The sequence below is a fragment of the Pelodiscus sinensis genome, chromosome 8 (genome assembly GCF_049634645.1).
Source record: "Pelodiscus sinensis isolate JC-2024 chromosome 8, ASM4963464v1, whole genome shotgun sequence".
NCBI classification, from domain to species: Eukaryota; Metazoa; Chordata; order Testudines; family Trionychidae; genus Pelodiscus; species Pelodiscus sinensis.
In genome coordinates this window covers 18,746,283-18,771,049 of record NC_134718.1, presented here as the reverse complement: position 1 = coordinate 18,771,049, position 24,767 = coordinate 18,746,283, and the positions used below count along the sequence as shown (strand labels likewise).

Sequence of the window (24,767 nt, the reverse complement as noted above, 5' to 3'; positions counted from 1 at the left end):
TTCCATCCAAGAACACAGATTTAGATTAGGACTGTCAAGCAATTAACTCAAATGATTAACTCAAAAATAATCATGATTAACTGCAGTTTTAATCACACAGGTAGTAACAGAATACTAATTGAAATGTAGTATTTCAGATGTTTTACTACATTTTCAAATATATTTATTGCAATTACACAGAATGCAAAGTGTACAGTGTTCACTTATTTTTCATTACCAATATTTGCACGGTTAAAAAAAGTATTTTTCAATCCACCTCAAATACCGTAGCACATTCTCTTTATTGTAAAAGTGAAATTTACAGATGTAGATTGGTACACAACTGCACTCAAAAATGAAACACTACAAAACATTGGCACCTACAAGTCCGCTCATTCCTACTTCCTGTTCAGCCAATCACTCAAAGTTTATTAGTTATAGGAGATAATGCTGCCTGCTTCTTGGTGACAATGTCCCCTGAAAGTGAGGATAGGCAGTCGCATGACACTGATGTACCCAGTGTCATGAGATATTTGTCAGATCAGCTATGGATTCATGTGTCCTTTCGTGCTTTGATCACCATTCAAAAGAACAGGAATACGTTGAAATACCTACTATAAGAGAGCCATGCACTTGCCTGTAAATGTTAATAAACCTGTTTGTCTGAGCGATTGACTCAACAAGAAGTAGGACTGAGTGCAGTTGTAGACTACAATTTTGATGGGTTTTTTTTTTCTGGAGTACACAGTTTTTTTCATGGAAGTTGAACTTACAGTTGTAGAATTATGTATGCTGGCACTTCAGTACTTTCATTAGGTGAAATGAAATACTATTTGTTTGACAGTACAGATCTGTAATAGTGAGCTCTTTACACTTCGTATTTTGTGTTGAAATGAAAATCAAATATTTGAAAAATGTAGAACACACCCAAAATATTTTAAATAGTATTCTATTAACAGTGCATAATTTTTCATCGCCTGTTTAGATAAAACAATTAAGTTTGCTAGAAAAGTTTTTAGGATTCATTATTTGAAGGCATTTAAGTCAGAATGGGTTACAATAAAAGTAGAGCACAACGTATAATTTAAAAAGCAAAATGAATTCAAAGCAAAAGTCTCTCACCACATTTCAGCAGCTTTACTAGCTGAATGCCTATCAGAGAAGATCCTTCCCCCCAGGCCACTGCTGCTTCCTTTGTTCATCAAATGTTGTTGATGACATGGGTAGAAAGGGAGAGAATTTTGGGCATCTGCTCCCTCTCCTTAGAGATTAATTTCCAGCTAATGTTCAGAAGATGTAAAGCCTGTGTGGATGGAAGCTATCAGCCATTTCTTTGTCAAGAAATAGATTTTCACCCACATCCTCTTCCCTGCCAAAGAATGGCTTCTTTACTGAGTTATTTTGCTGATACTTGGCTGGGGTGCTGACTAGCTTTATCATCTCTGAGGAGTTGGCTTATGGCTGTCCTCTCAACTTGTTACACATTTCAGTAATACCATACAGAGGAATCTCATCTTTACATGTGTGGCAACACAACATATTTTACCAAAATAAGGCGGCTTTTACAAATTATGAGTTGAGTTTCCAAATGCTACCTCAAAAGACATACTTAGTACAAAACTAATCATAGCCCTGTAAAAGCGGTGAACATAGGGATATACACAGTCACATACATAACAGCGAAACTAATGTGGCAGGAGTCAAACTCCTCAACTAATGACTTGTACCATGCATAAAATCTTTAAAAACTGTCTAAATTCTGGGTATTGTCAAATATAAAAGCTCTCAAATTCCCCAGCACTTTGAGGCTGACTGAAGCCTTTGGTCTTGTAATGCTAGTTACTCATTTGCTAATTAAGTCAACCAGAAATTCAGAGTAAACTATAATCAGGAACAAAATGTTTGTGGAGTGAAAAAATACAAGTTAACATTCCAAATATGTGTCCTAGGACAAACATTGGTTCCTGCTTATGGTTCATTCTACATGGCATTTATAACTGTGAGAACTTAAACTTTATCAAGATTTCTATTCTAGAAGGGCCTCCAAAGCAGCTGTATAGGAATTACACAAAAGGGAAGACAGACCCAAAACTGAGATGGGGATGCGTGTGAGCAGAGCAGGAGGGGAGACCTCTTCTCTTTCCACTTCTCACAGAGGAGAAGGGAGGCTCTGGGAAAGAAGCAAAGCATTGGAGACACTCCTGCCAAACCACTGAAGCCTCTGAAATTCAACAGACAATATTCCTTCTTTCCAATATCAAATAGTGGATTTAGATCAAGGTGGATAAAAAGCAATTTAAAAAAAAAAGTGTTTTTTTTTTATTTAAATTGGATTTTTGATAGTAGGTTTTTTTCCCCTAAAAAGCATTTTAAGCTCAAAGATCTCTCATGGAATCGGGTTTATAAATTCTAGTTTTATAGCATGAGAGATATAACTTTTCTTAAACATTACATGACTATAAATGAGTTCAACACTTCATGGTTTAGGGACCCAGAGTTAGGTTGTGGTGGGCAATGATTAATGGGGGGGAGGCATGCCAAGATTTTGGAAAGTGTTCAAGGGCCACACTTCTGTGGTGGAGGCATGAGGTCTGGGACAGCAAGTGGGGTGAAGGGAGCTTCGGATAGAGGACTAGAGTGTGGGGTCTGAGAGGGAGTTGTGACCTGGGAGAAGGGGTGGGGAAAAAGAGTGCAGAGGGTTTGGGTGGTCACGTAAGGCAGGCAGTTGGGAGGAAAGAGGAGGTGGGGTACCAGAAGCAGGCTCTGGCTGGGAGGCACTTACCTAGGTGGCTCCCAGCCAGTAGCCCTGCAGGAGCCCGAGACAAGCTCCCTCTCTGTATGCTGGGGGCAGGGAGGCTGTTCCACGTAGCTCTGCTCCAGCTCTGGGGGAAGGCTTCATTTGCTGCCCCTGCCTTCAGCAAAATTCCTAAGCTCCAATTGGCTGGAAACTGGCCAATGGGAACTAGAGATTTTACTAGATGGCAGGGACAGCACACAAAGCTTCCTCCTCTCTGGCCAGACTGCATAGCAATTAGAAGCCTCCCGTTTAAAGCAGATGCAGCTTCTATGTAGTAAGCGTATTGGTAAGGCTGCCACGGGCCAGATCCAGCCTGCTGGCTGGCTCTTGCCCATCCCTGATTTAGGTTAATCTTTCTATCTACCCAATGGGATTCAGTCTAGAATATACCACCAGAGAAGTTTAGTTTGGCAAACCTCAAACTGTGGATTTGTGTCTCCTGAGATAACATGCTAGTTTACAGCAAAAATGTTTTACATAAATGAATACATGGAGGTGAGAAATAACAGACTTCAGCCCTATTGTTCCTCTGCCAATTTGTGTACGCAGTCAATCCCTTACCGCTCTAAAAGTGAAAAGTTTAAAAAAAAAAATTCAATGACAGAAGATTATTGAGGGCAAAATGGACGAGGAGATAATCTGAAGCTAAGTGTAGGAAAAAAAGGGAGGGACGGGCCATAGAAACAAAAGTAAAATTATTTGAGCAGCATATTCCAAAAGTCTTGAGGTCTGAGTGTAGTCTTCATTGATTTGAGATTTACCAAACCATTCTCTCACTAGAAGGTAAAAGTTATAACGGCAGCAAGCTGTTAAGAGCGACACAGTCTGGGAATATTTTTAACTGAAGTTCCTCTACCTGAAGGATAAGACAAGCATGAATGCAAAAAATGCAAGAATGAAATGCAAGACATGGTTTCCCAAATGAAACACCACCATGAGAAGTGTTCCTCTCAGGAAGAAGCTGCACTGAAGAGGAGGAAAGGAACATGTCTATGTCTCAATGTTCAGTATCTTCATGTTGGTAAATTTTTTGTTTCATACTTCCTTTAAGGACTGTCTGTTCTTCTGGATTATTCTTGAATTATCATGTTTGAGCAAAAAATATAGTTGCTACTCTATGGTACTATCATTTTTGAAGCAGTTATGATAAAAATAGCTGAAATAGCAGATATTCCTTTTACAATTTCAACTTTCAAGTAGTACTGTCAGTGAATGCAATGAGTAATATTAAATGAGCAGTATGGTAATAAACAACTGCATTGACTTATTTTGTTTAGGAGAATCCATCCTCAACATACAGGAGGATCCTGCAGTCTGTATGTCAGAGCCACAGTATATCACCTGTAGCAAAAAAGAGAGACTCCATCATCCAAAGACTACCATAGGTAAGTGTTTAATATGCTGGTTCTTATCACAGAAAGTAGTAACTGATGAAAATATCGCCTAGTTTGTTTATGCAACAAACTCTCCTTTCTGTATGATTGAGAACCCACACCTCATTAACACGGTTCAGACATTCAGACCAGGACACGCAGTCCACCCAACAGAGCAGATGTTGCAATCAAATTGCTGGATAACGTGTATGAAACAGAAATCAAGCAGTGTACAAATAGTCCAGAGGGTAAAATTATTAACTTGAGCCTTGATGGGTGGAACAACGTCCATGATGATCCTGTGGTATGTGTCTGTGTGACAGAAGAAGGGAAGATCTTCCTTACAGAAACAACTGATATATCAGATAATGCACACAACAGAATATTGAAAAGTAGTAACAGTAAAAGCTAGGGACGTAAAATTTTGATTAATTGGCTAATCAAATAGTCAATGCAATTTGCATCAAATAGTCGATTAATCGATAACAGCTCCTCTGCCTTTGAAGTATAGCAACAGCTCTGAAGCACACCTGAAGCATTTGTTTATCTGACAGTGGACTAATCATTCACATCCCAAGCAAAAGCTATAACAAACTTCGAAAAAAAATCCAAATGTCTAGTTCACAGCTTAGTCACAGACAATGCTGCAACTGTATCCAAGATAAGAAATTTAGGAGAGTGAAAAGTCCCAAGCTAATAATATAAGGTTTCAAGTGCTCATACAATGCACCTCTTAGCCAAAGGCTTCAGCTTTCAGAAATAAAGGCTAATGTTGAAATTGCAAAATACTTCCGTAACAATCACTTTGCAATAGTTGCTCTGAGAAAAAGTGGAAGAAACCAAGCTAACTCTCCCACAAGACATGATATAGAACTCAGCAATGGACTGTTTTGAGCACTGTATCAAGAACTGACCTAATCTGATGACAGTTTGTGAACCAAGTCATGAAAAAAAAATATAGATGGCATCATCACAGCCAAAGTTCTTAACATTGGGCATAAGAGAAATGCTGAACATACACTGAGTTCCCTTAAGACTATTTCTGTAGCCTTGAACAAAATTAAAGGAAATAGCAGTTTCATTGCTGATGTTGTTGAAAGTTGGAAGGACCGAATGAGATCTTAAAAAGAGAAATATACAATGTCAGAGTTACATTGCAAGCATTAAAAAAAGAATGGGACAAGGACGATCTCTAACTCATTTTCTTGCAAATATTCTCAATACTTGGTACCAGGGTCAAAACTTAACTGCTGAAGAAGAGGAGTTGGCTAGGACATGGGCATCCAGAAATCATACCTCCATAATGCCAACGATAATAAACTTCAGAGCTAAGGGTGAACCCATTCAATAAATAGGTTTGCTGATGTTCAAAAAGTCACACAGTGAACTGGTGTAATCTGTACTTGGATTCAGAGACTGCTGAAGTAATCTCATTTTCAACAGCAGTAGCTTCTTCTGAAGGTGTAGAAAGAATATTTTTTTTCTTTGGACTATCTATAGGCAGTCCCCGGGTTACATGGATCCAACTTACATCGGATCCCTACTTACAAACGGGGTGACGCAACCCCGCACTAGCTGCTTTCCCCCAGCAGACCAGGGAGACTCGGAGCGGCTTTTCTCAGCAGACACCTCAGCTTGAGAATAAAGGACTGAGGGAAGTGAGGTGTGGAGGAATAAAACTGAGCTCTGGAGAAATGTTTGGCTAGAGTTTCCCCTACAATATGTACCAGTTCCGACTTACAAACAAATTCAACTTAAGAACAAACCTACAGTCCCTATCTTGTACGTAACCCGGGGACTGCCTGTAATTCCAAATTGAGAAATCCTTTGGGACCTGAAACAGCAGGAAAACTGGTTTTTCTTTTTCTAGATCAGTGGTCTCCAACCTTTTTACACCCAAGATCACTTTTTAAATGACAGAACAAGCCAAGATATACTGCCCTGCCCCTTCCTTGAAGCCCCGCCCTCTCTATTCTCCTTCTCTCCATCACTTGCTATCCCCAACCCTTATACTGCTGCTTTTTTTCCCAATTCTTCTGTAGGAAGAGGTTTTTCCAACATGTGGCCTGTCTAGACTGGACCAAACGTCAGAAAACCCCCTTCTTTTGGAAGCCCCCTTATTCCTCGTGGAAAGAAGAATATAGGGGTGACCGAAAGATCATGTTTGCTCTTCCACTAAAAGAAGACGAAGAACAAATGCATCTCTGGATGCAGAAGAGTTTCTGGGATATCTCCGGAATCCTGAAAAACTCCTGCAGTCTAGCTGTACCCTCGCTGGATTGAGACAGGATGTGTAGGCTCTGGGGTGGGAATGAGGGACTTGGGTGTGGGAACGGGTGAGAGGTGCAAGATCTGGGAGGAAATCTGGATGGAGGAGGTGGATAAGGGGACGCTGGCTCAGGGAGAGAGCTCCAGGCCGGGCAGTGTTGGGTCAGATGTTGGGTTAGGGTACTAAGCAAGCTACAGACTTCTGGATGAGAGGGTTCAGGAATTTGGGTTGGGATATGTGAGGGGCTCAGGGCAGGGGGTTCCAGGGTATGACTGGCTCAGATGTAGAGTCGGGGGGAAAACGGGAGTGCAGGAGTGTTATGATGCTGTGGCCAGATGGGGGCTTGGCCCCAATTGGGGGTTTGTTGGCCAGGATATTTTATTTAAAAATGAAGCATGTCAAACAAAGTTTCTGCATTGTCTATTTCTGAGAAGGGCAGGGAACCTGTTTTGAGTCAGGGGTCACTGACCCACAGAAAAGTCAGTTGGGGCCACACAAGTGAGATGCAATAAAACCCTCCAACTTCCCCTCCCCCCCAGCCAAGCTTCACTAATGTGGCCCCAACTGTGTTGGTGGGAGCAGGGGACATAGTACTGGGGAGGGGTGCTAGTGTGTGCTTCGGCAGGGGACAGGGTGCAAGTGGAGAGTTCTGCCCTGGGGGCAGGGGAGAGGGAACAGGGTGCTGGGAAGGGAGAGGACAGGGTTCTGTGGCGGGGGACAGAGTTCTGTGGCGGGGGAGTGGGAAGAGGAGGCAGGAGGCGCAGGGGGCCAAGCATCTCCTCCCAGGATTCCACCCCCCCCCCCAAGGGAACCCAGCACGCACTTCCTCCGGGCCTGACTCCCCGCCTCCGGTAGCATGGGGAAACCCCCGCACACGCCTGCGCCAGGGCCGACCCCCCCCCCCCCCCCGCAGCACGGGGAAGTCCTGGGGCCGACTCACCCCTCCTGTGGCCCAGGGAAGCTGCCACGCTCATCCTCCAGGGCCGACGCCCCATCCCGCAGCGCACCCATCACTCCACAGACCTGTGGGAGGGGAGGAGCTAGTGCACTTTCAGAACCCCTGGAAGTGGCGCAAAGTCGGATAACTTCCGTCCACCCCACGGGAAGCCGGCACTACCTCCACTGTCGCTGGAGATAGGTAGTTGAGCTTCTTTTGAGGGGGGGGGGGGCCCGAACGCCTCGCAATTGACTGGTTGGTGATCACAGTTCTAGATTATGAACACACAGGAAAATGAAGGTGCAAGTGACTGAGTTAGCTGTAGAAGCAAATAGTTGAAGTTTCACATGTTGACCTGGTTGACAGTCAATTTGGGTATTTTTAAATTTCATTTAACTATATTAGTTAAAAAGAATTTTAACAAAAAACCCTGACTTTTTAAAAAAAAACTTGAATTTTTAAATTAAAACATTAATATTCTTGTTTTGTTAAAATATAATTTGCTGTTCAAGAAAAATCCAGAATAATGTTGCCATTTTAGTTAAATAAATTAATTTAAATATCTGGCTGGTGATGTTCTTCTCCATGATTTTCAGCACAGCAAGAACATCCCGCAAATATTACTGATCAACCTGTTGAACTGGAGAGTTCACTTCCCCAAAGACTTCATAAATACCTGCTTCAATTACCTTTGGTAAGAGAAATAAGCAAACATTAATTTTATCATGTAGCCAAAAAGACAAGTTTTCAAAATAAATAACTGTTTAATAATGTATAGCGTGTGCCTTCTAAAAATGAAACCTACATCTATCTGAGTTGTGAAGAACATGTATTACAGTTGTAACATCCAACAAAAACCCACTTTTATGTAGAAAACCATGATTGAATTGAGTCTTCCTGTCTAGTGATTTAAATCAAATCCACCCTGATTTAGATTCAAGGTTCAGATGGCTACTTCTCAGATTCTGAGCTATAAGCTGTGTTAGTCTGCATTCACAAACAAGGAGACCCATGGCTTGTTGAAGACTAACAGCTTTATTTGCCCATGAAAACTGATGCCCCAAAACCCACTTAGTCAGATGCATCTTGAACACATGTACAGCAACTATACTTATATTAGGGGGTTGCTCCCCCTGCTCATGACGCTCACCAACCCCCCTCTCTCTGGGGGTAGGTGTATGGCCAGGGAAGAGCAGGCTGGGTGCAGGGCATGTGGCCAGAGCAAGAGCTAGGAAGCCATTTTGTTGAGCTGTGTGCACTCAGGCTTGGCCCAGCCTTTCCCAACAGGCCTGTTGGGGTTTGCGTAACACCATGCGAATGGCCTCTGGGACAGCTTTGCTCCATGGCAAGCCCAGGGAGCCCAGAGCAGCTGCTTCAGAGAGGTGGAGAAGCAGCCACAGTGCAGCATAACCACACCATTCCCAAAGGGCCGGGTTCTGTGGTGTGGTCAAGACCTTCCCAGTTGATGGCAAGCCCAGGATAGCACACCTGAGCCAGGGGCCTCACCCCAGGTCACCAGCACATGCTGGAGCCGTTCATTCGGGGGGGGGGGAAGCCTGTGGCGTGGTGTTTCCCTTGTGCCCCTGCTATGTTTCCCATGTGAGCCACACCAGGCAGGAAAGCCCTGACTGGGTCCTGCCTCCATTCCGGAGTGCGTGGGCTGCACAATGGGCCTTCAGCTGCCTTGAGTGTAAGTAGCTCCCTGGGCCAGGGAACAGACCGCATGAAAGGCTGCAGCTGGCAGGACCATTAGCAGGCAGAATCTGCCCAAGCCAGGCTGCCAGGGAGCTTTGCCAATCCCCAAACAGTGTGAGGGCGGAGCCTGTTGACACTGCGGACATCATTCTGTCGCCCCACAGCAAACTTTTTGTTATACTAAATAGGGCTATGCTTGCCAACCCCCCTCTCTGGGGATAGGTAGCCCCAGCTCTCCCCCTAGCTGCCGAGGAAAGCCAGGTTGAGGCATAGCAGTCCTGGCCTGCCCCATTCTCCTCTCTCCAGTTGCCAGCGGGGATTGGACCAGACCAAGGCTGTGACTGGCAAAACTCTCCCACTCCAACCGCTGGGGAGAGTGGGGGGTGTTTTGGCCTGACCAAGGCTGGCCCAGCTCTCCCCGCTCCGGCTGCTGGGAGACTGAGCTGAGCAGAAGCCGCGGATGGCCCAGCCCTCTCCCTCTGGCAGGGAGAGGGGAAGGGAGTGAAAGGCAGGGAGAAGGCAGAAAGGCACATGTTGCCTGGCCCTTTCTTTCCCTCTGGCCACAAGGGGGAGGCCACATGACTCTGGCCCCCCGCCAGCGAACGGCAAGGCCACGCGGCTCCCATGCGTCTCCTCCCACCCAGACCACCAGCGATGCCGCGCACATCCTGCGCTCCCCCCACTCTCCACGAGCTTCTGCAGCCCCCACACATCTACCCGTCCCAGCCCATGGCTCCTGCGCTCCCTCTTCCCTGCACCCATGCTCCTGCACATCCCCACCTCCCTGAGCCCCCATGAGGCTGCACAGCTCCTCAGTGCCCCCACAGCTCCCGCATGCCCACTAACCCGCAAGGCTGTGCAGCTCCTGCATGCCACCCCCCCAACAGGTGACATGGCTCCTAAGCACCTCCCTCCCTGCAGCTGAACCCCCACAGCTCCCGCACTACCCCCATTCCCCCCACTCAATCGCATGGCTTCCGCACACACACATCCCAAGAACCCCCAAGAGGTTGCACAGCTCCTGTGCATCCCCCAAACTCTTGCAGCTCTCCCTCACCTCTACTCCCCCATCCCAGAGAGCGGAGGAGCCACACGGTTCAATTTAAATTCTGGTAGCCGCCCGGCCATATGATAGAGGGACACTCGGGGCCGGCACTGTGGGAGGGAGAAGTTAACCGCTGACCTATGCGGTGCAGAGCTGAAAGGGGTCTGAGTGGGGGGGCACAAAGTAGGGCAGCCACGCAGCCTCTCCACGGAGCACTGGGTAAGGGGAAGATGCATGCGCCAGGAGCCACACAGATTGCAGCTCCCATTACCCCAGGCCTCATCAGGGCTGGTCAAAGCATGGGGGAGGCCACATGGCTCCCAGCTCCCATGGAGCACTGGGAAGAGGGAAGCCACAAGGCTGAGGGTGGAGGGAGAGGCTGAAGAATGCAGAGTGATGCATGACATCGCTGTCGACTCGCAGCAAAAACCTTTTTAAAAGTATGGTATGGATATTGAGAGAGAATCTCTTCATAGGCCCTGGTGAACCAAAGCTCAATAGCAAAAGGGAGCGCCAAGCCTAATCACAAGAAGTTTGGAGGAACACAGAGGGAGGCAGCACCCATCCCCCTTGTGGTACTGCCAGCCAAAGTCTGACTCTTGTGTACTGAATAGACATTAAAGGTTAGTCAGTGAAATCCCTAAGCATTAGAGATGTTAGAAATAGTTTATTTTAGTGATCATGTAACTGCAACAATTCTGAGCAATTACATGGATACTAAAATGCTTCTCCCCACAGGAGTGGGAGCGGCAGCCAGTCCTAGCCTCATGCCGATGCCCAGGGATCCCTCTGCTATCCCATGCTGCTGCCTCTGTATCAGGCTCCCAATTTAAATACTCAAACTGCACATTTAAGTTGCGGACCTGCAGCGAGGGTAGGTTCCAGACTCAGCACTGAACTTGGTTGGAGCAGCCTCTGTCCGTGACCAGCACAGGCCCATGCAGATAGGAGCTGCTTCATGGCAGGAGCCTGGGCCAATGGCAAGCCTGGGCCTGCCATGGGCACAGGCTGCTTCGTGGCAGCCATCCTTGCTCCATCCACTGCCTCAGAGGGGGGGCAGTGCAGGTGGCACCACAGAGACAGTGCTGGGGGGAGCTAGCTTTTAAGCTGGCTCCCCCCAGAACCGGCTCCTGCTCCCGCCCCTTGCTGCCTCTAATACAGAGGCAGCGGGGGGAGGGAGGGGAGAGGAGAGGGAGAGAGAGATGTGAGTAGGACTAGATTAACCAATAAGGCTAGGCTTATTAGTTAGTTGACTATTGCTTACATCCTACTCCAAGTGCTCTTTATTAAAAAAATGTGGAGTGGCAGGTTGGAACTGAGTCAGCCTGACAGTATGAGCTTAAAATACAGAGTATGTGGGGGGAGGGGAGTATGGTGGTTAAACGGGATTGTAAATCATTTAAATATTTTGCTGGAAAGCCACTAACATCCTTAGTAAGCATCACACCTACCACCTTGAGCAGCTCCCGACCTGCTCAGCAGGGGTTGCCCCAGCCCAGCCAGGCTGCCAGTTAACCGGTAAGTAGGGATGGCAATGTGTAGTTGACTACACAATTAACCAATCAGCCTAGGCTGATTGGTTAACTTGATCGACTACACGCACTCTTCCCTCTTCTCCTGTGCTGCCTCTGTATCAGACAGCAAGAGGAAGTAGAGAGCGGGAGCCAGTGCCTGTAAGAAACTGGTTTTAACCAGGCTCCCCACAAACACAGGATCCACCTACCTCCACGCTGCTGCCTCTGATATAGAAGCAGCAGTAGCACAAAGGGTGAGGGGAGAGGCTGGAGCCAATAGGTGTGGGGAGTCAGCTTTCAAGCAGGCTCCCTACACGTGCCAGCTCTGCCGTCCCACCTCCCCCTCCTTCCCTGCCCACTGCAGCTTTCCTATAACTGCTGGGATACCCCGCACACAGGGGCTGCTGGACCTGGTGTGAGCTGGGACTGAGCAATCCCAGCTCAGTCTCAGCTCGCGCCAAATTCAGGAGCTACCCCCACTGCAGCTCTGTAATTTAAATGCATTAAGAGCTGAACACACAGGCAGCCTGGCTCCTACTACATTTAAACTAGAGCTGCAGAGAAGGTCCCAGACTTGGCATGAGCTGGGCCTGAGGAAGCCTTCCCTTATTGACTGATTAATTAGTCAAAATGTTAATCCACTACACAATTAGTGGATTACCCGCCTCTTAACAGCCTTAGGAACAACAGCAACTTGCTAAAGACCATCTAAGACAAGGTATTTAAAAGTAAATATTGCCATTACTCCATCCTCAATACATTTTTGAAAGAAAAACCTATGAAGGGAACGATGATAGATACATGAGAGAGAAAATGAAGTGAACACAAATTAGTTTCATACAACTACAGTAGCCTGAACTTGGGCTGTTTGTGAATGACATGGAGGGAACAACAGACCAAGAAAGGAAACCACCACAAAACAGACAACATACAAACCAAAACAAAAAAGATGATTTCTAAAGGGAATATGTATTCTACCAATTCAAGTGCTTAATTATGACTAAAATGGTGCACTGAGAATAGTTCCCAGAGCCCCCTATCAAGGTATACATTATCAGGAAAGCCAGTAGACAACAGAACTTTCAACTTCCTCCTCTTCAAAACCACCCCTTTCCTCTGAAGTATGGAGCACTGAAAGTAACTCAAACTCTTTTTGAGATATCAGTATATTCAGAACATAACTGCTAGGTGTAAAAACAGTTAAGCACACCTGTGCCATTACTTGTGTGCATAGACAGTGCAGAGAAGGAGGTAATGAACCACTAGGCAGGACTGTATGAGCCCCTAGTGATAAATGATTGTGTTAAAAGTAACTGCCCACAAAATTTAAGATTTCTAAGCAACATGCTTCTTGTTGAGTAACAGAGATGTAATCATTTGTAGTCTATCAAATATTCTAAGCCAACAAAATTTCTTTCCACTCTTTTGGTTGTCATTTACAAAACTAGAACTTGTTACAGAGCACCTAATAATGATTGCAATTTATGAAAAGTTACACAAAAATTACACATTTTAAGAATACTCTGTGCATGCATCAATCACTCTATATTCATACTAGTCAGAAGGCACAACCTGGGAAAACAGCTTCAATTTTAACAACTCCAGGAGTTTCAACAGTTAAATATTAAAAGACAGGAAGAGGAGATGTATTATTTAGGGATGTTAGTGGCTAGCCAGCTAATCTTTTAACTAATAAGTAATTGATTATCTGTTAACCATCCTGGTTAATCCTGGTTAACCACAGTGCACAAAAGCTCTGCTTTTTAAACTTGGACCAGCACTCTGACTCAGTCCCAGTCTGGCTCCGTAAAAAACGAGTTTAGCTAGCAACAATTTTTGAGCAAGCAGCTTTAATGCAAGGAAAAACTAGTGTTAGTTTAATCAAGATAAGTATGTTTGAAGTGCTCTCAACGTTCATTAAGAGTAACACATACTAACATTATATCTTAGGCTTTGTCTACACCAGTGTTTCCCAATTTTATTGACCACAGAACCCTTCTGAATTAGAAAGAATTTTGCGGAACCCCTAACTGACCGCGCCCGCAGTGCTGAGTAGGGACATCATTGTCCCTACTCTCTGGCTAAGCTGGCATTACACAGGGACACTTATCACGGCAAGCACAAAAGAAAATTGTTTTCAATAAAATTCACAAATGAATGAAAATTCCATTCCATTACAATAATTCAGATTGTAATGAATTCTCACAGAACCCCTATGTTCACCTCACAGAACCCCAAGGTTCTGCAAAACATCATTTGGGAAACACTGGTCTACACTTAAACAGTTTAAACAGGGAGTCCTGTGGCAACTTAGACTAAAACAATGGTTCCCAAACTTTGAGGACGTGGACCCCTTTGCAATTTATTAAAGTTTTACAGACCCCTGCAGCTCCCAATAAGATAGCTATGCCTGCAGCCTACATGTTCCTCAGCCCATGCTGCTTCCTGAGCTGTGGGAAGCAACACAGGTTAAAGGACCTGCTGGCTGCAAGAAGCTCTGCGTAGACCCCCTACAATACCACTGTGGACCTCCCCAAGGGTCCACACACCTTGGGAACCACTGGCCTAAAAAGTTTTATTTGGGCATAAGCTTTCATGGGTAGAAAACATTCCATCAAATGCATTCGATAAAATGGTTTTTACCCATAAAAGCTTATGCCCAAATAAAACCGTTATTCTTTAAGGTGCCATAAGACTCTCTGTTGCTTTTGCACATACAGAAGTGCAGCTTCAGCAGTACTTTAAACTGAAAGTGTGGCCTCGTACAAGCGCTGAGAGAACCCTCTCCTAAAGGCTCTATGTAAGCCACCTTTGTGAGGGGAGTAGCTAACGCAGGACTACTCAACATGTGGCCCACGGTGCAGTTTGGGTTTACGCAGGGCTCAACACAGCCCACAGGGGATCCTGTGAACATGGCCTCCACTGGGAGAACACTCCACAACAATGAGGCATCTCCCAGGTGGGGCGAGCATTGAAAGATGCAACCAGATGGTCTGGCTGGAACAGATGGGTACAGGATATTGGCGTTTCCAGGGAGGAGGTGCCAGGAATGCCAGGGGATTGTGGTAGGTGCTAGCTGCTTAGCCTTGCAGGCAGAGCCTGAGAGGTGCTAACTGGCTCACACGGGCCACCTTTGGGTCCAGCACCACAGCTGGGCAGCCCTGCCTCCATCCTGCACAGAGCAACAGACTCCCACATGGGGACATCAGCCCTGCTGAGAATCCAGGACATCTGTCCCTTTTTTGCCTCTCATCTGGCCTGACTCGCCTAGCTTCCTGCCAACTGCAGGTTGGAGTGATCTGGTTTGGAAACTTTTTCTGAGTAAAAATCACTCCAAGAAACGCACAACCTGGAGCTTCAAGCTAAACATTCAGAACACTGGTATTCAATTTTTTTTTTTTTTTAAAGTGCTCATTAAAAGTGCTGTCATTTGAGTGGAAATTGGGTAAATATTACATTTTATTAATATCAGCAGAACTTACTTAAATGGGGCCTGCTTGTTGTGTAGTCTTGCCTTAATGGTATTCATGCTCATCAGTGTGTAAGAAGCTATTTGCATATATATGCAACCACAATTAAGTTGTGGCCCTCACCATGTGCTGTATCACTGTGGCCCCCCGGGGTTTCCAAAGTTGAGTAGCCCTGAGCCAACGTGAACCAGCGCTGGCTAAGGGATGTGAAAAGTTACAGCAGCGTGAAATACCAGTGTAGACTTGGCCTTAGTCTATTCAAACCTTAACAAGTATTTAGAGGGATTTCCAATTGTGCTAAACTCATCTGTTGTAACACCTAACAGAACTGAAAAGCACCTTTCTTGCACATTAAGAGGAAGTCTCAAGTGCACTTAGTCACCAGGGGATAAAGCACATTTCTTTCCGTTGTGTCACAAGATCAATAAAATAAACTATGGTTTTGAGATGTAGCCTTACACTGATTGCTTAAATAATCTTGAAGATGTAACAAGTCAGTCTCTGAAGTAGTTAAATTTATACTAACTGCACACTCATTCTACTCACTTATTGCTCTGGCTGATGTTTTCATACTGTATTTTGCTTTTGTTAAACCCCAATACAAAACAATGGCTACTCAACTACCTTTCATTTGCTGTAACTATTCATAACATTGGGTGGGGGGGAGGGAGCGGGGAGAGATTTACTGCCTTGGTCTCCTTAAATTTATTTAATCCCACTTGATAGCACGTTATGCTAGGGTACATACTCTACTGACTTAGATTTCTTAAACAAAAAGTATGAAGATGGTTAGCCCATTTACATAAGCAACTGGTTTGGTTAGGCCTGCATTCTTTGCTGCAATTAAGTTAATACCCAATAAAATTAGATAAATATACATCTGAAAATTTTAAATCTGCTAGAGATGTTAACATAGCTGTGTAAACAACTAATAAGCCTGGATTTATCAATGAATCCAAACAATTACATGCACTCTCCTACCTCACTGCCTCTGTACCAAAGTGAGGGCAGAGGCGGGAGAACCAAATTCCACAAAAGCACCTGCACCGCCTCACCTCCATGCTGCTGCCTCTGATAGAGAGGCAACAGTGCCGAGGATGAAGGGGGCAGACAGGAGCCAGTACACGCAGGGAGTTAGCTTTTAAGCCAGCTCTCTGCATGTGTTGACTCTGTGGAGCCACCTTCTCCCTTCCCCCACCGGCCACAGAAGCAGAGGGGGACGGAGGAGATGGGAGCTGGTGTTGGGGGAGGGGAGGAAGGAGGGGAAGCTGGCTTTTAACCTACAATAAACTGATATTGCAAGTCCAAACTTTAAAATATATTTTAGTATTCTGCAAATATAAATTAGATCAGACTGATAAGTGAAAGTTCACTGCTTCTTGCCAAGTAGTTTTCTGGAAAATAGAAAAACAACAGAACACACAGTGAAACAAGAGTGAAATTCTTTTCCACTGTACCTTCATTTCTGACACTCAAGTGATTTAGTTTCCAAATACTTTGTTAAATCTACAGCCATGTTATTTTACTGTCTAGCCATGACTAGTACTGTCTTACTTGCAAACTCCTTGGTTGTAATAATCTTTAGCCATTAAATGCCACCTTGATCTACTGTATGGCAAGTGGGCTGGAGTCTACTTTTTTCTCTCGACAATTAACATACCAGGACTCAATTTTTTTTCAACAGATATTTAAATGTGACATTCTAAACAAGACACAATATAGCAAGACTGCAAAGTGTCATCCTGACAGCATTTGGCCCAGTACAGCCCATTATATTTACATAAAATGTAAAGCTTGAACTGGAAAAATTGAAGTTGCAATTTTAGCAGCTGTGATTAGATCAGATCTATGTCAAAACTCTGAAGTAAATGGAAATAAGGTCAAAGATTTTTTTTTTATAAAAGAGAATATGGTTCTTATTAATAGAGCCCCAAAGAATTAAGTGTATACATCTTAATACATGTGTATGCCTGCTAAAACGCATGTATTTTTGTAAATGCATAACCGCAGGCAGGAAAAGACAGCTCCCTGTGAGCACCAGCTCTGGTCTGTCCTCTCTCGTTCCCATCGCATTGCTGTCTCAGTATCGATGCAGTAGCATAGAGGGCAGGTAGCTCCGCAGGGCCATGCTCACCTGTCCCACACCCACCTTGCTGCTGCCACCTCTGAAGTAACTATCATGGGGAGGAGGAAGGAGGAGGAGAAGCAGCTCCAGGGAAGCTGGCATGCACAGGGAGCATCAGCTCCCACCTGCCCACCCCTACGCTGCGACTGTATCAGAGACAGCAAGGGGAGGAAAGCTGTGTGTAATTGTTTACACAATTAACCAAGGAGCCCAGGTTCATCATGTGAACAGGTATACCTTCACATCTCTAACTCATCCAGAACAAACAAAGCATAGGTAAGAACAGTACCAGATCATTTACGCTGCCTCAATTCTAAACTGAAAACAGCTAGAGGTCTGAAGGAACTTCAAACTATATGCCTATTTAATTATTTGATTTGTATTGAAACTAATCCCCAACTATGAAAAGAGAAAATGTAGTACACTGACTCATTTCATATAACTTAATGGCCAGACAATCTTATCACTCACTACCTGTCTGTAGCCAGATTTAAACCAGCTACCTAAAAGGACTCATCAATCCCCTGAGTTGCATCATCTAGAAACAATGTAATTTCTACTTGTGCTTAAGGGTAGGAGATATGCAGAAGTATAGAGGCATACTGAAGAAAGAATACACCTCAAAACTGCGTGCAAAGCTAGTGTTTTTTAGAACATGGTAGCTGATCCCTTAATTTACATTTGATACATAAAATATTGTAAATTTCTGTATCCAGTTAGTTTTTGCTCTCCATATGCAAGATTATTTGGTCATAGGTTTTATTCCAACATTTAAACAAAGCTGAGGAGATGCAACAGTTTTAAAAAAAAAAGTTGAACAAGATTATTAAAAATCACAGCATGTTTAAGTATTATAAAATTGTTTAATCTAAAATTTACCTGTTATGAGATCAGCTCTGCTGCTTTTGATTTCTTCATCCTCTACATTTGTGCTCTCTTCTTTTAACCCATAAAGAATATTGTCAAAAGATAGACTCTTGCTGGACACAATGTTGTCTCTACTGATTGGTTGATGAATTCTGCTATTAGCCTCAAGTAAAGAAGCGAAGTCCTCAGACTGAACAACTTCAATGGGTTCCAGCTGACAAGAGCTTTTAGCCTGCGATACATTCTTTGAAGACACTGGCAGAGATTCTTCATCACTGTCAAATCCAAATGGATCTTCTGTTACCTCATCTTCGACTTTCGGTTTTTTAGGAATTTCTGAAATATCTGGTTTGACATTGGGCCTCTTCTGTCCTAATTTGGCCATAAATGTGGTTTCTCCCCATTTTGTGCTAAGGGTGGTCCTTTTGTTAGAAAAGACTTCATCAAACTTTGAGTTGCCATTTCCCCCTTTCCTGCTGTATGTCTTTCCAAATCTGGATGTCATTTTGACAACTGTTTCATATTCTCTGTGTGAAAAAAAAATATATAAAAGTTAGTTTCAGTATACTGTTGTTTTTAGTAGAAATGATTATTTTCCCACTCTTTATTAGAGATACCATAGATGTTCGTTTTTAAGTTAGTATTGTAAGTTAGTACTGTTTCTGACTGGCATCATTCACTTCATTTAAAAAATGCACACTGTTTAAAGCAAGTTCTGCAACAGATATCATGCCTCTCAATATACAACAGTCACTCACTTGTCCCTGTTTATTTAGTAGAAATTCACCACCTTGAGTCAATAAAAACTTATCTGCTATGACTAAACAGATACAAAATGTTGTGTCTCCTTATCCACAAAAGAGAGACATGGATATCCAGATCCACAAATGGATATACCCAAGGATATGAAGCAGATATCTGCAAATTTGCAGGGCTCTAGATAGAAAATCTGTATCTGCATCCACACCTGTGCATGCAGATATCTGCAGATATGCAGGGATCTCTGAATAAATATTTGGATGGTTCTGTTTCCATATCATACTCCTACATAATACCTACATTTGCAAGGCTTGAGGCCATTATTTTCAGGAAAAATTAAAAAGGTTGTGTATTTTGTCTAACTTTAGACTATTTTCATTCCATATTTGTATGTGCAGCTCATGTTAGAGTAGACAGACTATAATCCAGTCTGGTTTTTAAAACGTGTCTTCCCCATAGGGTACTTACGCAGCAAGCTGAAATAATTTTTGAACCATTAATAATTATATTTGACTATTAATGGAGGACAGACAAGGTCCTAGACAGGGGCAGTGTAGCAAGCCTTGTCCCTTCCTCCTCTATCCCATCTCCCTTCTCCTCCCTCTCATGCCCAATGCGGAGCCATGTGGAGCAGTGAGCAGCCTGCAGCAGTCTGCCTCAGGTTTCTGCTGTTAAGCACCTCCCAGACAGAGCCTACCTCTGGCACCCCAGCACCTCCCTTCCTTAACCCTCTGCCCCTATACCCCCTTCCCAGATCTGGCACCCCAATCCCCTGTCCCAGATCACAATCCCCTCCTATCCTAGGCCACATCCCAAAATCCTGCATGCCAGTCCTCTACCGTAGGACACAACTGCCTTCTTCAACCAAACTCTCTCAAAGACCCCATCCTCCAAGCGCCATATACTAGCAGTAGTTATCAATGGTTGGGTTTCACACAGAAGATCTTTCTAGTGAAGTCCCACTGGGGTCTGACCTGGATGCGGATATTCATATTTTTAATAATTACTTGGAGAATGGCATGCTCAGAGCATATGCATATGAAACCTGATGATGAAAGCAATCTGGGAGAGGTCACAAGCATCCTGGAGGACAAGATTAGAATTCAAAACACCCCTGACAAAATGGAGAATTGCTGGGAATTCTGAAAATTAAATTCAGTAAATTTCATTTAGTGCAAAATAACCCAATAGGAAGGAAAAATTAAATGCACAAATACAAGATGCAGAATAACTGGTTACATGATAGTAATACCAAAAAGAAACTGGTGACAATACTGGATCATAAACTGAACATGAGTCAACAATGTGATGCAGCTGCAAGAAAGGCTAGTATCAACATGGGATGTATTAACAGGAATCTGACAGTCCCACTTGGTACAGAGTAGGCCTCTGATGGGAGTACTGCATCCAGTTTTGGTCATCATGCTTTAAAAAAAGATGTGGACTAATGGCAGAGAGACTGTGGGGAAACATCTTAGCAGTTTCAAATACATTAAGGACTGTTATAGAAAGGATGGTTATCCATTGTAGACAGGGCAAAAATCAATGAGCTTACTGTGCATCAAGACAGAATTATATTATATATAGGGTCCTATCAAATTCAGTCATGCAAACTACATCATAGACTGAAACCTGGTGTCTGCTCATGAAATCTGGCCATTAGCGTTCTTTACTATACAGAGGTCACAGGGGAGACCATTGTTTCTCGTTGTTTTCCTGCTGCCTTTATTTTAATTTGAAGACAAAAGCAGATCAATTAAATATTTAGGCTGTATTTACATTAAACATAAAACATTTTCCCTTAATCTATACTGTTAAATTTTAGATTCTCAGCCTGGGCAGTTGTAATAGATAAAGTTATTTTTTTTTACACTGAATTTCAACTTAAGTCAATCTTCAGGTCTGCAAATACAGATGTAGAAGTGGAATTTTACAGGAAGTCAGATTACACGTTTTGCTAATTTTTTCCTTCAAACTTATGGAACATTTACATTGCACTTAGATAAATATCTGTTCCTATAAATCCTAAATTGGGGGTACAAAGTAGAGATTTTAAATACTGGTTAATTGAATAATCAAGTAACCTCATGAATCCTTATCAGTTACTTGACTATTCTATAGTCTGTGGGGATGCGGCTAGGAGCCAGTGCACCCCACTCCAGAGGAGCTCCCTGTTACGCCACACTTCTGCCCCTGTATCTGAGGCAGTAATATGGGGTGCCAGGCAGAAGCTGGTCCGTGAGAGAGCCAGTTTATAAAACACTTCCCCTCCCAGACTGGCTGCCTGTCGCCTTGTACTGCTGCCTCTGATACAGAGGCAACAGTGCAGGGTGGCAGCAGCTCCCGTCCAGCAGGGGTCTGAGCTCCTGGACCAGCCATGAGCTGGCACTTAGCTGGGCTGCCTGCCCACCTACCTCCTAATACACTTGAAATTCAGAGGTGTATTTAAGCACAGGTAGGTCCCAGACCCATCACAAGCCAGGACTGAGAAAGGCTGCTGGCCAGTCTGCTAAAAAACTTACTGGCGGATGAGGGGAGGGGAAAATGCATGTAGTCTGTAGCATTAACTGATAAACTTTTGTTTATCTGTTAATTGACTACACTATTGCATCCTTGAGACAAAGTTGCACTGATAAACATTTCCTCTATTAATAGTTTCAAAATATGGTAAATTATTTCTAATTTGTAAGATACCACTTATGACTACCTATATTATTGCCATTTCTACTATTGTGTAGATTAATTTGAAACTGACACCTCTAGCTACTGGTAAAATTAGCATGCTCTGCAATTCTCTCTACTCCTTCACACTCATTTAGAACCTCCTCTTTGTTGAGTAGTAGCTACTCTCCTTTCATTTATTTCTCCTATGTCAATAGTTTAATATTTACCTCTAATTATCCATTTTCCCCTTCAAGGAGCTAAGTGAATCTGAGGTGATCCTCTGTACTTTTAAAACTTGCTCCCTGTTTTAAACTTGCAAAAGCAAAGCTTAGCAAAATGATTAGTTCTCAGGAATGAGTAATAGAGCAGGCAAATGATGTGTGTCTGAAGGCTCAAAAAGAGTACAGTAACTATTCATATTTCAAATGCCATCTTTACAACCATGAGGTCTAGAAAACATATTTAAGCAAAATGAATTTTGTAGAAACCGATAGCCTATGCAGCTCCTACCCTCAGGGAAAAGATATTTTTTATTCACAAAAAACATGCAAGTTTTACCCCACCCTGACTAAAAGTCTTTTAATTTCAGACTATAAAGCCCTGCCCTATGACTAACCTCCTTATGTAAAATACTGCTATTTTCATAGATGTTCAATTATCTTCTGAAACATCTATTTTATAAGACTAAACAAGAATAAAGACATTAAAAGCTGTGTTGTTACTTGATATGTTAAACATGAACCTATAAGCATGATGTAGTAATAGTCACTTAATCAAAATATGGCTTCTAACTTTCATAGTCAGATTAACAATACTTTAAAAATACTTCCTTGCCAGTGTTAGTTTATTAATATAGAATACTTAAGAGCCCAAATTAAACTGTACCTATTAATGCTGACTCTTCTTGCTTTTCACTCATCAACAACATATTTTAGTTTCACTTTTTCACTTCTATGCCCTAATACTTTTTAGCTGTCCTACTCCAGCGCAATGGTGCAATACTTAGACACCAAACAATTGCATACATTGTTTGCATATAGTTGCAAAGTATGCAAGCTGCTAACTAAAGTCTAATTTAAGAACTTTATTCCCCGTTTTTAACCACTGTTTTCTGAAATCTGTGGCCCAACCAGACCTGACAGTTCGTTTTAAAGGAGGGACGCACACCACTTCTCTTTACTTGTTACTCTTTTGCCAATTATTTCCCTTTCATAATCAAAGGACAGAAAAATAGGTCAAGTACTGGACATATGAAGCTAATGAAATCCCCAGAGAATCACCATCATCCTGTTCTTCGTGCAGGCTTAAAGCGGAATGCGAAGCCTCTCACGTCCCTGCTCTCGCATCCCAAACCCCTGAACCGCCAAACAGTAGAAAGAACCCAAGTAGCTTCTCACTTGAGTGGCGGAGGCTCCCACCCAGCGCGAACAGGAAGCAGAAGCAGGCTCCGCACCCACCCCTGATTAAGCGCCACCTGCTCCTCCGCACATCCCAGACAGTTGCGCCTGAGGCCAGCCGCAAGCTAGCGAGGGGAGGGGGGGAAAAGTTCCCTCAACTCCCCCCGGCCGGGCCCGCTCACAGCTCCCGGGGAACTGCGCGGAGGGAAAGTTACACGCACCCCTCCCCCCCCTCCGCCCGACCCGGCGTCCCTCGGCCGCTGGAACGTCCCAGCCTCCCCCTCCCCGAGGCGCAGCGCCCGCGGCAGAAAGCGGGGCAAGAGCGGCCGCCGGCGTAAGGGGCAACGGGGCCTTCTCAGAGGGCTGCAGGCCGCGCAGGCCCCGGGAGCCAGGCAGCCGCGCAGGCCCTGCCCGCCGCCCGGTACCCACCTCGGTCTCACCCAGGGAGGAGGGAGGCGGCGGGGGACCCGGCTTCTGCTCCCGGCGCGGTTCGGACTCGGCCCCGAGAACGCGGCTGCCTCGGCCCCGAAACGCCGCCCGCGGACGCGCTCGCCAACGCGACTCCTCCGCGTCCCGCCCCCCCAGCGGAGCCTCCCTCGCCGGGGTGGGGGTGGGCGCTGGCGCTAGGGCCCCCGGCGCCTCCTCCTCCGGCGCCGCTTTCTCCGCACCAGGATTATCGTTGCTCTTTGAACAGGGCCCTGGACCATCTCTCCGCCATTTGCCCCCCGCTCCTTCCGTCACTGCGCTTCCCACACTCGGCCGCCTCCCCGCAGCCAATCGCGCCCAGCCTTACTCAACCGACCCACACGCCGCCGCGCATGCGCCCCCGAAAGGGCGCTGGGACGCCCCTGCGCACGCGCGCCCGGGGCACGCTGGGACCTGTAGTTTCATAACGCGGAGGGTGAGTTAGGGGAATCGCCTCCCACCCCCGCCAGTCTCCAATTGCTTGTCTCGGTGCTCCAGGGCGGTGCAGCTCCGTGCGCGCGCCGGCCTTGCATCAGGCGCCAGCGTGCGCGCGGAAGGGGGCGGGGGGTGCTTGACGGCGGGTGACGTTGCTGTGCCCGCGAGCGGTTTGTCTCCGGAGGGGCGGGTGACGTTTCAGCGGGGCGGGGCCGTGCGCTGCGGTGGCGGGAAGGGCTGCAGTCCAGAGTTCTCGACCGCGGGCTTGCCTGCCACTCAGCCTCCTGCTTTGCTTCTCTGGAGGCTTGGGGCGGTCTGGCGCGTGCCGCCGGGCCCCGCTCCGCTCAGTGTGACTGCGCTGCAATTCGGATCTTCCGAGCAACACGTTCCAGTTAAGGCTCCCAAACAATGTCAACTCCACCTCCGGAGTGGCGAGCGAGGGTGAAACAAGAGACTGACTTATCCATCCATAACAAATGTCTCTAATTAGAATCCTGCAATACTTCAAATCATGCAGCTATTGCCCAAACTCCACTTGCCAACAGCTACTCACAGTCCACAGAAGAAACATTTTATAAAAAATCCCAGTTAGTCAAAAAGCATCACAAAGGCTATCACTGAACATCCTTCAGCAAAATTCTGTGCACCACTATTCCACTAATCCTAGTCAAAACAGCAAAGCTATTCATCTATTTCTGTCTCTGACTAGCTCATGAAAATAAAGTGCTGTAGAGAAAGCTGAGTGCGGTAAGAACAAATTCACTTACAGCTAGTCTGTCAAGTAATCTCCACGTTTAACCCTTCTGCTTGATGTACCCACTAGGGATGTAAGCGTGTAGTTGATTAACTGATAAGCAAAAGCTTATAAGTTAATTCTGTAGACTACACACATTTCCCTCCCCTCTAGTCCACCAGTAAATTTTTTAGCAGCCTGGCTCAGTCCTGGCTCATGCCAAGTCTGGGACCTACCCCTGCT

At 45.0% G+C, this 24,767-nt stretch overlaps 1 protein-coding gene across 3 annotated transcripts in view; it reads right to left on the bottom strand.

The window, feature by feature from the left end:
- Positions 1–23,716, bottom strand: part of WAPL (WAPL cohesin release factor) — a 131,981-nt gene extending 108,265 nt beyond the window's left edge. The window contains exons 1-2 of one of the 3 annotated variants that reach the window (XM_075934835.1): positions 23,560–23,716; positions 18,084–18,598 (exon numbers count right to left, since the gene is read on the bottom strand). In XM_075934835.1, coding sequence (XP_075790950.1) covers positions 18,084–18,576 — 493 coding nt within the window. In that variant the 5' untranslated portion in view covers positions 18,577–18,598; positions 23,560–23,716. Of the gene's footprint in view, positions 1–18,083; positions 18,599–23,320 lie in introns of all 3 variants that reach the window. The other 2 variants (XM_075934833.1, XM_075934834.1) reach the window with 2 other exon arrangements.
- Between the last annotated feature and the right edge of the window lie 1,051 nt (positions 23,717–24,767).